The sequence below is a fragment of the Varroa destructor genome, unplaced genomic scaffold (genome assembly GCF_002443255.2).
Source record: "Varroa destructor unplaced genomic scaffold, Vdes_3.0 BEIS01000001.1, whole genome shotgun sequence".
In the NCBI taxonomy this organism is placed as follows: Eukaryota; Metazoa; Arthropoda; class Arachnida; order Mesostigmata; family Varroidae; genus Varroa; species Varroa destructor.
The window spans coordinates 64,881,771-64,896,367 of NW_019211454.1; the positions used below are offsets into that span (position 1 = coordinate 64,881,771).

A 14,597-nucleotide genomic window follows, 5' to 3' on the forward strand; every position below is an offset into this window, starting at 1 on the left:
TGCACAAAACGGTAGTTTAATTTCGAAGGCAAAGACTGTCTCAGCACCGCGGACGCGCTGGAACAGGTCCTTACTGAAAAGCTGCAAATAGAGACGCAAAAGTGAATGAATAGAATTTGAGTCGGGTGCCCGCATGGGACTCTTGGATCACTGTGAGAATTTTTTGCGCCTAATTCTTTCGTAGGCTGTCAACTATTTTTGGCATCAGTGGGCGTTTAATGTTGATTGAAAGAGAGTCCAGGATCTTGTGCCTCCTACCCCCATCGCACGGTGTTCATGTAGCTCCTTCGCGAAATGCAGCACATTGCTCTGGCAGAGAGAAAAGATACCGAATAGCAAGGCAGTGTGTTGGATACCTCTTTGCTTTAATACCATATATCTTGCAGGTTGTACTGAACATAATATAGAGTCTAATTTACCATTACTAGATTGAAAAATTCTTGGCTAAGCTTTCGCGATCATTCCGGACGTATAAAATGCCCGATTGCTATATCCTTCTTGTATAGTATTTTCTGGTTTGAATACGAGAATATTTTATTTAGATTTACATTGAGTGTCACCCCTTGTTTACAGGCAAAATAATCTTAGGTAGTTCCGCAGTACTGAACAAAATAGAATATATATCTACTACTATCGCGCATGGGGGGCACAAGTTTGCATCGGATCAGAGAGGCTTGTATTTCCTATAGATTAGCTTGTTTATAACTTATGTAGTCACCGAGTTCTCGATCCAGGCTTTGCAGACCATGAGAATTTCAGGGATTTTTATAAGAATAAGGCTGACCTGGTACGTTGGTCTGTCAACCTATCATGCTACAAAGCCGGTATGAATTCCAGTGGCTACCGATGTGGATCACCATCATTCAGATCTGAACCGAAGAACTGAGCTTGTTTTATTTTTATTAAAGCCAAAAACGTTGCCACATCTAAAACCGTTGCTTTCTCAGCTTTTTTATGCCTTTTATTCATCCGACGTATATGTCTTCCCGAAACGAATATGCTAGCGAATATCATCGACCGTTAAGAGTGTGCATCACAGGTAAGTTCAAAGCCGTGACGAAACCTCAGTCTACAGAGTTGCGAATTTGTATTGGGCTTTAACAGCTAAAACACAAAAGAGATTTAGCCAGTGAGTAAGCGCCATGCGAAATATAGTTGACTAGTAAAGTGAATTAGCTACTTCGCGACACTCAAGCTTTCGAAGTACTGTTAAGGCAGCAAACGCTTATGTATTGATTCCACCTCACTTAGTGAGCATTCTATTTGTAATTTAAGAGAAAGTCCTTTTCGACAGCAGCACACGTTCGTTGGCAGCAAGGGTTCCCCATAGGTGGTATCACAGCAGTATAAATAGTAAACAAAAGTTGCTGTACTATATAAAGTCTCATTATGTATATAATCTCAGGCATCGTTACACCCAATCTCGTTGTTTCTAACGCTTACAGAAAATACGAAACATCCCAGAACTTCCCTGAGAATGGTGTCATTTACAGAGATCGACACCATCAAGGGATTTCGATGACCAGCTTGCTTAATAGAAGGACATATGTGTTTGCCAACCACACCTGTGAACAGCATATACCATCCCTCTTCTTGTTCACAGTGATTTGCGACATGTTAGTTATAGCGGTAATCTATAGACGCCGCAGAGAGCTTTGACTTTTTTCAAATTTTGGCGCCGTCGAAACGCCTCTAGCAATGTTAACGGTCCAAACGCACAACTGTTTGTTTCGCTTACACGTATAATAAAGCGGTAACGTCTAATAAATAAAAGCTATATAAACTAATAATTTAAATACCACATAAGCTTTGAAAATAATTTCTTTCATCGCAGCGATTTTTTTTGCAGAATTTCGGATTTCCTTTAGAAATACATCTGTGTCTATTTACAGAAATGTTTGTACGGGAATTTTCGTACACCAGGAACGGTCACCTCAAAAACGATCCTTCTAGCGTGCCAACGAAGAACGGTAATCAGTAACCAAAATCGTTTGCTCAGCAGTGCCATTATAACTTGCTAGTTGAGGGTATTAGATTCTACCGTAAGGGCAGCACTACTGGGTATCAAAAAATGACATTCGAAGCAAACGACAAGAAACGCCATTTATTGCAGCAGTGAAGCAGTGAAGATGTCGCGCACAATGTGTTGTTGAAGTCAAGCAAATACTGCATGGGCAAAATCTATAAACTCTGCAAGAATAACTCACGACAGCAACAAGACTCTTTTGGAGCATCGTCCGCATTCGCCTGGTATCGTGCTCTCCAACTACCATGTACCGCTAAACCTTCACAATATGCTTGATAGTCATTAACATTAGAGGGAACGAAATAAAATTGTTCTTATTTTCCACGTGTCCGAGTGGACGTTCATATGTACACAGAGATTCACATCTGGCTAGGGAGACCGTTCTCGCTTAATGGAAATCGATCAAAAAAACACCAAAACGCTCGAAATGGCTAAGCGCCTACCTGGAATTTAAACGTTTGTACCTGTATGAAGAACTTCATTTATTCACGCAGTCTTAGCTAAATAGTCTATATGGCATGTATCGAAACTAGAAAATAAAGGTTCAGATTTGCTGCTTTAAGGATAAGACGTGATTTCCGACAAAGTTTACATGCATATATGCCGCAGAGCTGAACACTGCTTAGAGCGCTGCATCGGCCACTTCATCCTTCGAAGTGCTATCGTTGTGAGCGCTTAGTCCTTACAACGCTTGTTACATTCGTATCGCCGATCTTCTCTTTACTGCCAAAATGCAGCACAACAAAAGTCTCATAGGAGAAAGGACGAACATAGGAAAAAAAAGGAAGACAGATGCAGCTGTCGAATTTGCCTTAATCGTGTTGATTACCGTCTTTTAGTGAAGCAACGAAAATTCTCTCGTAACATACTCCACTTCTGTGTTTGGGCACCACTTCGAGAACAAATAAAGCCGGAGTGGGTGTCTCGACTTGTTCGTAGTATACGGAAAGGCCAAATCAACGCCGCGCGGGGATATGAGGAAAGCTGGGAGGGCACGTTCTGCTTGAAATGTAGTAGTCGTTCTATCGTTTCAACTGACTGCTTAAAGGACTTTACATATGAGGACAGGCAGGCAAAGCACGGATTCAAGATACAGCCACCTAGAAAGGCTGTCCTATGTTACTTTCGATAGAGTTGTGCATCTATATAGATTAAGTGATCATCTAGTAGTAGTAGTAACACAGACTCGCGTGTCATTGGAGGAAAAAGGCGAGTCAATTGAAAAATGGCGGGGTTAGTTGCCAGTGCGCCGTCCATTTATTAAAAAGTAAATATAGAACAACATCTACGTAGGCCTAGGACATATCGATGGCTCCGGAGACTTGACGGAACATCCAGTCGATGCATAGGCCAAGCGATTAGCTGTGACTAGGCTTCGTTCATCGGGAAGTAAAGTAGGTTCTAAATAGTGAGTTTCGCATCGTCGGCGGAAAGTATTGCAGTGAGATGCAGACGGGGTCACAACCTAGAATTAAACAGATTAGCGTTATTTAGGATTATAACAAGTCATTTCAAGTCGAAGGCAAAATAGGCCTGTCAGCAGCTCATGTACTGAAGGCGTCGACACTGTTCATTATCCAGAAAAATGAGTAGGACAAATCCACATTCACTGATTCATTTTACCAAGACCTGTTACTTGCCATCGTCTGATAATCCAGATGCCGCGAAAGCTATCTGCTACACTGTCCGAATATCATCCAAATTTAAAAATGTATTGGACGTCATCCAGGATGATGCCCTTGAAAACCCATACGTGCATAAACTGCATTTAACGACCTGCTGTTGATGCAACGATTAATGTTCAATATTGTCAGTGTTATTTGTTTTTGACGTACATTATTTCCCGCGGGTAGTAACTCAAAACGATCATTATTATTGTTATATTATAAATGTAGGTAGGCACAACGCGCGATCACAGATCTTCTTCACATATATTTTATAACGAGCCAGATTGAATTTTAGATTTGCAAAACTGACAGACCATAGTGTCATTGCGCCGTCATAGATAACAATATAACAATATATCTTGATTTGCGTTCTAGGAGATCTCATTGTAAACTGAATAATCACTATTAGCTCAGCCTTCTTTCTTCCATTGTGTTCTAACTTTCTGCTTCAGGTTTGATAGATTCGTTGCGGGGGTCGGTGGCTTCGGCGGAGGCTGCCCTACCGCGGCCGGAGGGGATGCTCACTCATGAAGAAAAACGGTTCCTGTTGGCCGTCGAAAGAGGTGATCTCGCCACTTCTAGGAGGTATGATTCAAAGCGTTAAAATCTGTATACTCACAATTATACGAGAGCGAATTTCGATGAGTTTTTAGGTAGCATGAAATATCTTTGTTGTAAGCGGCGTTTGGTAGAATGCTCACCAACCAAACCATTTGTACATAAGAAAGAAACGAAGTTTGAAGCTTATAAAACTGAACAGTTTTAATCGTATGCGTTCGGCCTAAGGAAAACTAGAAAATGATTCAACACGTTTGCTTGACCTAATTCAGGCTCAGACTAATCATAAAATGGCCATGTAGTTGTACTCAAAATTTGCATCAGCTAAATGGTCGTCGTTTATTGTCTAATCGATGGTATGTGAAATGGACAGGATTTATTTCACAGTACTTCACCCATTGAAATCAGGGCTCGGGTATTAGTTCATACTTACCAATGGAGACCTTCGGCCACTCAAGGCTATAGTACACACAACCATCTATTTGAAAATTTGTTACAGATACATTCGCCAGAAATATATTTCTGTCATATTTTTCTATTTTACTGCATTATTACGGGGTGGCTTCCGAGCGAATCTCTTTACTCAAGCGTTTTATCTATTCCCTGTTCTGCATTATATATATTCATCTTAAATAAATGCTTTCTACGACTTTATTCTCAAAATATGATAAAATGGAGTATATATATGGATAATACGGAACGTAGAATTATATAGTGTGCGTTGGCGAATCAATGGTGTCCATTTGTTGTTTCTGTATTGTCCTCATGACAATGCGCTATTTTGCTTCTAATATAGCCATACAGTTCACAGCCAATATATTATTTAACTATATTGCTGATTACATAGATATCAGAGCTGCTCTATGGCAAGGTGCTTCCTTCCTTCGTAAAGGAAGAAGACTGAGGTAGAGCGCGAGCTAAACGTGACAATGTGGTATGTCGCCAATATATTGGATAATAGTGTATACGTTGAAAGATAGTCGCTACAATTTATTGCAACTCCCTCCCGTACAAAAATATCGCTAACTTATCGGACCGAGTAAAGAGACGAGAAAGATTCTCAAGACACTAAGGAATCTTTTCCCTAGTCTTCCAAAGCCTTTCTCTGGCTAGCCTGAGATCAAGAAAGAAATAACCAGAGAAAGAGAAAGAAACGGCCGTATTGTGAAAGCGTTCGTCATCCGTTCTGCGACCTGATGCCAGCCTATCTTTAGCGGTCTAGAATCAAAGAGGTGAAGAAAAGTTGACTATTTCAATGGCCTCAGGACAGCCCCAAGACCGTTAGACTCCTCCAGACAGTTTGTCAGAGACCAAATTCACCTTGTCCTCAAGTATCTAGCTGACTAGAACCTAGGTCGCACATGCCATCTGCAACCTAGGCTCTAGTTGGCGAAGGCTGTTAGGCATCCATTCGTTAACATGTGCTCGCTTTGATTCTTTTTTCTACTCGCGTAACATTGCTTCTGCTGGCTGCTAAGCGTTTCGTGGATGTGGAGGACTATCTCTGTGCAAATATACCTAGGAAACAACAGGGTAGTTGTTGTTAATTGATGACTGGCGAACAGAGAGCGAGATGGTCAATTAGTTATGTCCGTCAATACTGTTTATCAATTTTATGGCTCTTCGCGTTGGTGCAGATTCAGCAAATGACCTCGTTTTTTTTTTTGCTACTGAATCCAAAGTACGCAGTTTAAAGGAGAAGATAATACCTGTAAACGCGGTGGAAGCCCCACAATATTAGCTAGCTGAGTCATAGTTTAGTCATTTTCGCCATTTGTTTTGTTATCCTGCTCCGCCTTGCAACTCTGTTCGTCGCTGGATGTGACCACTATTCCAACGGTAGTATCAGCATCAGTAACGATGGGGGCTTAAGATCAAAAACTAGCGTATGTCTTGCCCGTCTCTAATGTTTTCCTGCCTGTTTCTTCCTGCGAATGCGACATGTAGTGCTGACACTCCAAAAGCAACATTGGTGTCACCCGACGATCGATCCTCTTTTACACTCGTGAGGAGCGTGTTGTTATTTATCTTTATCTTTCTCCTCCTGCTGCTGTTGCGTCTGGTACTGTCGTTACTCTGTGTTGCCAACTCTCCGTTATTTTGCCTTCAATGACGTCTGCCGGCCAGCTACCGCTACGCAGTTCCTATGTGACGAGAGAAAGCGTCTCGCTCTACTTGTCAAGATAACGTCCAGCACTTCCGGAATTGCACCTACCGTAATGTCCTTTGCCTTTCTAGAACCGGTAACAGTAATCGTGCTCAAGCAAGGTAGCTTTTTTAGATGATCTAAGCAAACAGCCATGATAATGTCCAGTGATCAGCGGCTCAGATCTCATTCGTCAATAGCGTCTCATTTGTAGGGCCGGCTGTCATTGCTTTGTTATAGTCATCGCCGTTCAAGTGGCAACTATAGTTGCCACTGAACTGGTTATTCACGTTGAGCAGCTGTTCCATTTTGCTAGCGTCGCTACCGCCCTATGGAAATCTGATCTTTTTATCAAAACCAAGATGGTCAAGGCAAAAACCTGTCTGGCGGCTTATTTTCTGACTACGCAAGTTTGAAAACGGTACCAAGAAAGAGCAAACGCATTGCTGGCCGCGCCGAAGTTCGTATTGTGCGAATGCGTCCCGTGACGCAACAATACGTGAGCCGGAAAAATGCGAAGATGGGGCATTTTCTCACACAAAAAACTGTTGCTGACAATACTAATAAGGGCAGGATAGGATCGTCTCCTTTGCTGTGCAATATTGCTTGCTCCGTCACGCTGGTTTTTGATTCTCGCCGCTAGATTCCAGTTCTAGTAACATGTCGGAAACAACTTTTGCTTTGTTGATGTTCTTTTTTGATCATTGGCTGTTGCCTTGATTGTCCTTAAGACATACAATAACGATATGGAGGGTTTTTGAGGAAAGTGACGAATACCTCGAAAGTCGTTGCCTTTCACAGGATTCTGTCGTTGACTCCTGCGGGCCAATTGAATATCAATTGCACAGACCCGCTGGGCCGCTCAGCATTGCTCATGGCCATCGACAATGAGAACCTCGAGATGATCGAGCTGCTGCTTCACTACAAGGTAGGCAAACATTACTATAAACTTTAACGACCATTAATTGCAATAATTACAAAGAGAGAACACATTTAGACGAGCCGGACGGTTTTAGAGAAAACATGTATTTGGCATATTGCGCGCATCACTTTTGGAAATACAGAGAAGACCATATAAAAGTCAAATTAGCTAACTAGATTACTACAAAATCAACGAGTCGTCTATAAGTTAGGCTTCAAATGCCCTATAACAAAACTTCGCACGTAACATTAATACACCCATAAAAAGCAGAGCATCAGTACACACTGCCGTGTGTCTATATTTATACATAAGTACACACACGGCGAATGCCATGATTTGATGGTCTGAGAACCGGTAACCATTGTCATCTTAATACAGTCATTATCGCGAGCGCAAAAAAACGTCGGGAATTAAATAATGGCAAACGGAATGAGTAACAATCGCTAGGATGTCTGAGGTCGACGTATCAGTCCTCACCAATATTTATGCCTAGATAGGTATTATATAGGAACCTGTTCGCAAGTTACGTAACGATAACATAGTCGGCTATTACATTGACAGAGCGAATAGTAGGAAGGTAAAAATGCGTGGATATCGTTAGATTGTGAAAATTGAATTTCTTGATACACGATAATATATTAACAGATACACAGAAATAGTCTCGTTTAAAAACAAGCAAGCACAAATATAATATAAATATGGTAAATTCATTCACTTGACAGACTGCTCCTAATTTTGATAACTTATTATCGAAATCGAGACTTATTCTATTTTTTTGATGTTCTAGAGAGCTGTAGGTCATATAAGATTAAATGCAAGTAATCTAATGCGATAATCGGAGTTGTAGGTGGACACCAAGGACGCGCTGCTGCACGCCATCTCCGAAGAGTATGTGGAGGCTGTTGAAGTCCTATTAGAACATGAAGAAGCGATCAAGAAGGCTGGCGAGCCTCACGTAAGTCTCTATTAATGGTCACTGTATGAACATTTAACGTACTTGTTCAATAAAGAGATATGCTTTGATGTTTTGTAGTATCATAGGGTCACGCTGATAGACTGGGGAATCACTGTAGGTAATTTTCGCAGAGAACAGTAATGGCGATCCTCTCCATATCATTTGGGGTCCATGTTTGCCTGGATTCTATTCCTGATCACATTAGGTTAATAGCAGACTTTCGAGCCTCTTAACACTTAATAGTCGGACATTAAATCAGTTCAGTATATTGTTAATTTGCTTAGCAGACAACCATTTTTTCGTGTGTACATTTTATAAGCCGTTTAGTCCGTCTGGTTCCCGTTACATTCTGTTCCGTTAATTCGTCTAATTCCCAATACGCTGGCCCAGTAAACCGCCCGAGATCACTTCCACCATTGATTTATTTGATTTGGATTAGGGCTACTATAGTGTAAAAGGTAAAACAAATTAACCATGCAAAGGTTTTGAGTAAACAGAATTTCAGCGTCAGGAAATTTGTGCCATTGAAGTGTCAGTATGATAGCAATATATACTTATTATCTACGTAGTTGCAAATGATCACTCGTCGGTAGCTACCTAAAATGCTTGTATTGAAATGAAAACCTTTTACACCTATGTACGCACACCGTAACCAAATGTTGAGCGATTCGCCATTTTGATGCCTGCAGTGGTGGCAATCCTGCTGCTGAACGACATCTGGTTTGGCGTCCCTTAGTGTCCACGTCTTTGTTACCCCAGGCCACTTCAGGTCACCCCTTCTCCCTCCTCTCATCGCCCTTAGGACAGCTTCAGCAGGTGGGCGGTACATGTAATGCTAGAATAGCGTCGTCATCTGGTACCCTTCCCCGATCTTTGTACAACATCCCTAGAGCGGTAGCTTTTGATGCCTTTCTTTCGGAATTCTTTGATCCTTTTGCCATCCCGCGTTTTATGAGCTGCGAGTCAATTCGTGTACAGAGAATTGTGTGACCAGTAAAGGCGTGCGCCCCAGATAGGGGTGACGTTCTCTGACCGGTCTGTCCATATGTTTCGTTCTATTTTTATAGTTTTTTATTAATATTACTAGGCAACTACATTCGAAAGCTAGTCAAAGCTGTAGCCAACTTTGAGTGTGTTCCTTTTACGCTTGGACGCGTTCGCATCAGACGTATAATTCCAGCAGCAGCGTGGGGAAAGAGCAAGAACGAAGCCGACACAGAATGGTCAGAAAAAATCGTGAAACAAACCAAAGGGATTAGGCTGGCCATAGCATTTCAGGCATCAGAATTAAATGCTTCCGTAAATTTAGTGTTAATTTCAAGTCGTCCTTTTAGCTAGCTTCCTCTATGTAGACGCGGACCTTGAATTATTCGCATCGAAAACCAATATATTCTATTCTGACCATTGCTAGCCCATTGAAGATTGACCCCTGTCTAATTTCTTTGGTGTAGCCTTGGGCAGCCTTTCAAAGAAGATGGCGGCGTTCAAAATCAACTGGACGTGGTAGATCAGTCAAAATCTGTCTGACGTTTTAAATTCCGAACGCATGGCAACAAAGCTATATGAAATTGTCTTAAACATTGAAGACAACCCTATGTTGGTTGTATATTTAAAATGACACACTGGCCACTGGATTTCTTCAGCAGGTCACATGCATATGCAGCGGATCAATCCAACCATTGGTCACCCTTCCGTAGTAGAATAGATCCCCGCCTTTATAAGCCGAGCTTTCGTGTGCGTTCAATGGGTAGCGACCCAAACGTTGACCAGCAATGCCTAACGAATAGCCCGATCCCATCGAGGGGAAATCCATTCGATCCATCCTTTTCTCCCGCTCCATTCCGTCATCAATTCAATACCATCCTAAGAAGTATGCTTCACAGAGAGGCACTTCCATCGTGAAGAGTTTTGGTGGTCATTTGTGAACCACGAGCTGCAACTAGAACAGTTGTACGCCGGCTTGGCGGTCGCTAATCAACCTTAACCTATTGGTGGAATGTTCGTCGCCTCGCCTTGATAGATACAACTAGGTAAATAGATAGCATCACTGTTTTCGGATACCACCAGTTTACTGGCCTCTCTTTGCTTGTACCCATTCTGTATTCTAAAAGACGCCGCCCTCTGCAAGCGAAGGCCGTATTTACTTCGTCTTTTGTATCAGTACCCAAAAACAATTCCAGTTAAAAGTACTCCGAACAAACGTTTGCTTTTCCTATGCTAGTGTGAGTGTCTCAATAGATGATAAAAAAAAGAACCCTTTACAAGACGATGTTCAATACTATTAATTGACTATGGTATACATAATTAATAGTGAGGAATATTGATTGGGCTGAATTGAATCCGACTTGGGATGTAGGGTCGGAGCATCCGCTATGGGTTCGAACTACATTGCCCTGCCTATGAGCATCAAATAATTTCTTACCATCTATCATTGGTTGGATTTAGCTGACTGTGCAACGTTAATTGCATTTTTATACTTTACAATGTCTTTTTCGAAGCTGAACAGACTAACAGAGTACGAAGCTGACTGATTAGAACATGAGACCGAACCTCTACGGAATAATACATCGAAGTAAAACGACACGAAGCGATTCATAGAAATAGAGGACTTACTAAACCCTAGATTTAGCTTTGTTTAGAAGCCTGACTTGATTACGGCCCCTCGATTGTACTGCGACGCTGTACGTCGGAACTGGCGCATGCCAAATGAATGCCTGTGGCTATTTTCAGCTTATGCTATTTCTGTACTTCTGCTACAAATATACCGAGAAAAGCGTCGCAAAATTTATTATGCAAAGATGTATGCAATATAATAAACGAATACTATCACCCAAGGCGCAATTCAATCTATTTTCAAAGTTTATTTTAATTCAAATTGCTCAAGTGTTAGCAAACTATGTACAGCATTAGACAGACATTATGATAAACGATTCCAGCATGGATACTTTAGTAATCCTAGGGTGATCAGTCATCCACGCAACGCTATTGTGTACCTAGTCTTTTAAACAGTGTCGTTGTTTCCATTAATTTTGTAAAGGCCGGTTTCCATTAGTTTTTATAAACAGGGTCACAGACCGACATGCTCGAATAAGGCCAGCTGCACTAAGTAAAACAAATTTGCTATGAAGTATAATGTAGTCTACGGTGGTAAAAACTGATTAAGAGCTTTCGTCACGCATGCGGCACGATAAACAATGCTATTATACTTGTATTGTTGCGGATATTACAAGTGAACACACGAGGCTGTTCTGTTTCTGCATATAACTTGTTTTTACCAAGCTTAAGTTCAACCTGCAAACCATTGGCATGGTCTTGAAGCCTCGGTTTGGCTTTCTCCTTTGTCTGTGCTCGTTGTCACATGGCATGTTTGTGTGTATTTCGTTCTATACATGTTGTTTGTCTTAGAGCTGGGAAGCCATCGAGCGGGACACAGCGACCTTTACACCCGACATCACTCCGTTAATACTGGCCGCGCACCGAGACAATTACGAGATCCTAAAAATCCTACTGGATCGGGGTTACACCTTTCCAGCGCCGCACAGAGTACGCTGCGGATGCGCAGACTGCGTACGTTCCAGGTATGGACCTATATCTCACAGGCAATTGTCCAATGAAATCCAATGAATCAATTCAATGAATCTGCCTATATAGGTTACAATGCTTTTTAGGAAGATGTTCGTTTACGCGCCGTTATTGCTAGAGGTCATCGCCGGTAAAATCGCACCGTAATATAACGTGTATGTGTGGTATCTCTTATTATTACTCCGAAACAACAGGAGTATTTGCAAAAATGCAATCGAGTCCCTAATTCTAGCGGAATTTTCTTATTTCTTAAAAAGCTTTTTCAAGCAGCTAATGCACATTATGAGCTAATTCCCTTTTTTATTATCAATTATATAGAACGAATAGCCAAAAAGAGAACCGGACATAACTACAGACATAAATGACTTCCGCTGTTGAACTGCAATGTATGATGGTTATATATTACTTTGCGAGGCCAATCACGGTTCCTGCACGGTTGTCGCCAATATCGTTTGTAGGTATGAAGACAGTTTGCGGCATTCACGATCTCGGATAAACTCGTACCGGGCATTATCCTCCCCCAGCCTCGTAGCGCTCTCCAGCAAAGATCCCATCCTCACCGCGTTCGAGCTCAGCGGCGAGCTGAGGCGACTCAGTTTCCTCGAACATGAATTTAAGGCAGAGTATATGGTAAGTGCATTTACCGCTCGTCATGTTTTGCTATTCAATATTATACGGGTAGCGTTGCATTCGTAAGTACCAGCGATGACATTCAACGTGCCGGTTCAGCTTGATTTGAACCTTCCGACCTGGCATGTTGGTAAAATATTATATATTTTAATGGTAGATCTTCACAAAACGAAACACTTTTAGTATCACAGTGGCTTACAACAATCAATATTTAATTACGATCGCCAAACGAAACACGTGCTATAAGTGCTGTTCGAGCTGTGACGATACAATGCGGCCACAAATCAAAAAAGGGATAAGTAATAGCAAATAAGCCTAATGTCTATAGCGAAAAGCGAAGGTGTTTCACTTTTTTTAGATCTTGTAAAGCGCCTGTTCTGTGGCTATCGTAACTACCAATAACAATGGCGGTCTTGAAAGTGAGTTTTTGGTGCAGTTGCGGACGTAACCACGCCTGTGGGTCGCTTTTGTCTCTGTTTCTATCTAAGCCTCCCTGTCGCAACGACAAAACTACGAAAACTTCGCGCATTAATATTGTTTACGCCTTTTCGCCATTGTAGTGCCTTTTTTCGTGTCTGATCGTCCCTTTTTACTCCTTTGTGTTCGCACGATCCCGTCATTCTTTCAATTGCCTAGAGGAAAAAAGCAGCCGACAAACTGATTCCTGTCGGCCAAATTTTGCGTCCACGGTGCGTTTTTTCTATTGTTTTCTCCTTTCTTTTTTGCTTTTGCATCATACATAAAATTCATTTCTCTCTCTCTCTCTCTCTCTCTCTCACTCTCTCACTGTGTGCGTGAACGTTTCTCATTTTCTTTTGCCTATCGGTTTTTCAAAGGCTACTAGAGTTCCATGGCGTCGTTTTTCGTTAAAGCATGGCCATAGTTTCCCTTTGGACAGCTGCGATCTGACGTCTTCTCAGAAGGATCCGTGCGTACCTAATATAATAACCTATATCGCTGTTGCGGTCGTATCTGCATATCTTTACGGTACCTACCCGGCCAGAGCCCAAGATCCGGTACTGGCTCGAGGTCTGCCGCTGGCAAGTTTTCGGCTGGTAGTCCGTCCTTCCAGTGTATGATGTCGTAAAATCCTATATGTGCTACCTCCTGTACGATGCAGCTCATTCACCATTCCTACTTCGGCTGTTAGTCGCCTACCATTGATTGGGACTTGAAAGCATTTTTATTTGAGAGAAAGGTAGAGAACGAATTGGCGAAGAAGGAAGTCGGAGACTAGCAGAAACTTCTTCAGTGTGTGCTCTCGCATTTTTAGCTATTAATAATACACATGTAGTCTCCTCTTTATCTTAGTGTTGGTTTAGAGGCGGGGAAGCAACCTTGGCAGCCGATCTCGTCGGCCCTGGGTGTCAGTTGAAAGGTGACATACATTAAAAAGTGGGGCTTGGCGGATGAATGCTGGTTAGCGCTGTACGAGAAAATGTAACAAACGGAGAGGGCAAAAGTAGCAATCGAGGACGACGAAAAAGAAGGCAACGGAAAGAAGTAACGAAAATAAGTAGGGAGGCCATATTGCGCTCTAACAAGAGACGAGTTTGGAAGGTGGCTTTTATGTATGATACCAACATCAAACAGGCCTGACTGGTACTATCATTTGCCGCTGCAAGTTTCCTTATTACCACCATCACAGAATGAATCCACTGCTCCTGAAGCGGACGACCAACCCCGGCAATCTTTTGTTTCTTGTTTGATCCGCAGTCCTTCGGTTGTTCTGAGAACGGCCCTCTGACCATCCATGTGGACGTTAAGCCACCATTGTTGATTTATTGTATATGGTCGTTGCCATCTGTGACACAACCATGTCTATTGAAGAAAGCACTATATGTACGAGAAAATCACCGGAGTGAGAGATAATGCTGAAGGAAAAACGGGAAAGATTGGCCTTTTTTCTTATCGTATTTTGTTTTAGACATTCTTTGTCAGACTATTGGTAGAAATCTATATTCGTTTAATGTCTACTAGTAGACTTAATCGAATTTAACCCTCTTTTCATGTCTCCACAAGTTTGTAACATTCGGTCCGTTCTTAAGGCGACGGACGCTTCGAATACACTAGAAACCTCAGCAGGAAACTAACCCTTCAATATGCGTTCT

General features: G+C 41.9%; 1 protein-coding gene across 2 annotated transcripts in view; it reads left to right on the forward strand.

Annotated features, from left to right (window-relative positions):
• The window catches only part of LOC147758978 (transient receptor potential-gamma protein-like), a 45,025-nt gene that overhangs the window by 5,096 nt on the left and 25,332 nt on the right, over positions 1-14,597 (forward strand). Inside the window, exons 3-8 of one of the 2 annotated variants that reach the window (XM_086992147.1) lie at positions 1,893-1,970; positions 4,146-4,278; positions 7,199-7,325; positions 8,167-8,274; positions 11,680-11,852; positions 12,315-12,486. In XM_086992147.1, the coding sequence (XP_086848273.1) occupies positions 1,893-1,970; positions 4,146-4,278; positions 7,199-7,325; positions 8,167-8,274; positions 11,680-11,852; positions 12,315-12,486 (791 nt within the window). The remainder of the gene's footprint in view (positions 1-1,892; positions 1,971-4,145; positions 4,279-7,198; positions 7,326-8,166; positions 8,275-11,679; positions 11,853-12,314; positions 12,487-14,597) is intronic. The other variant, XM_022794229.2, reaches the window with a different exon arrangement.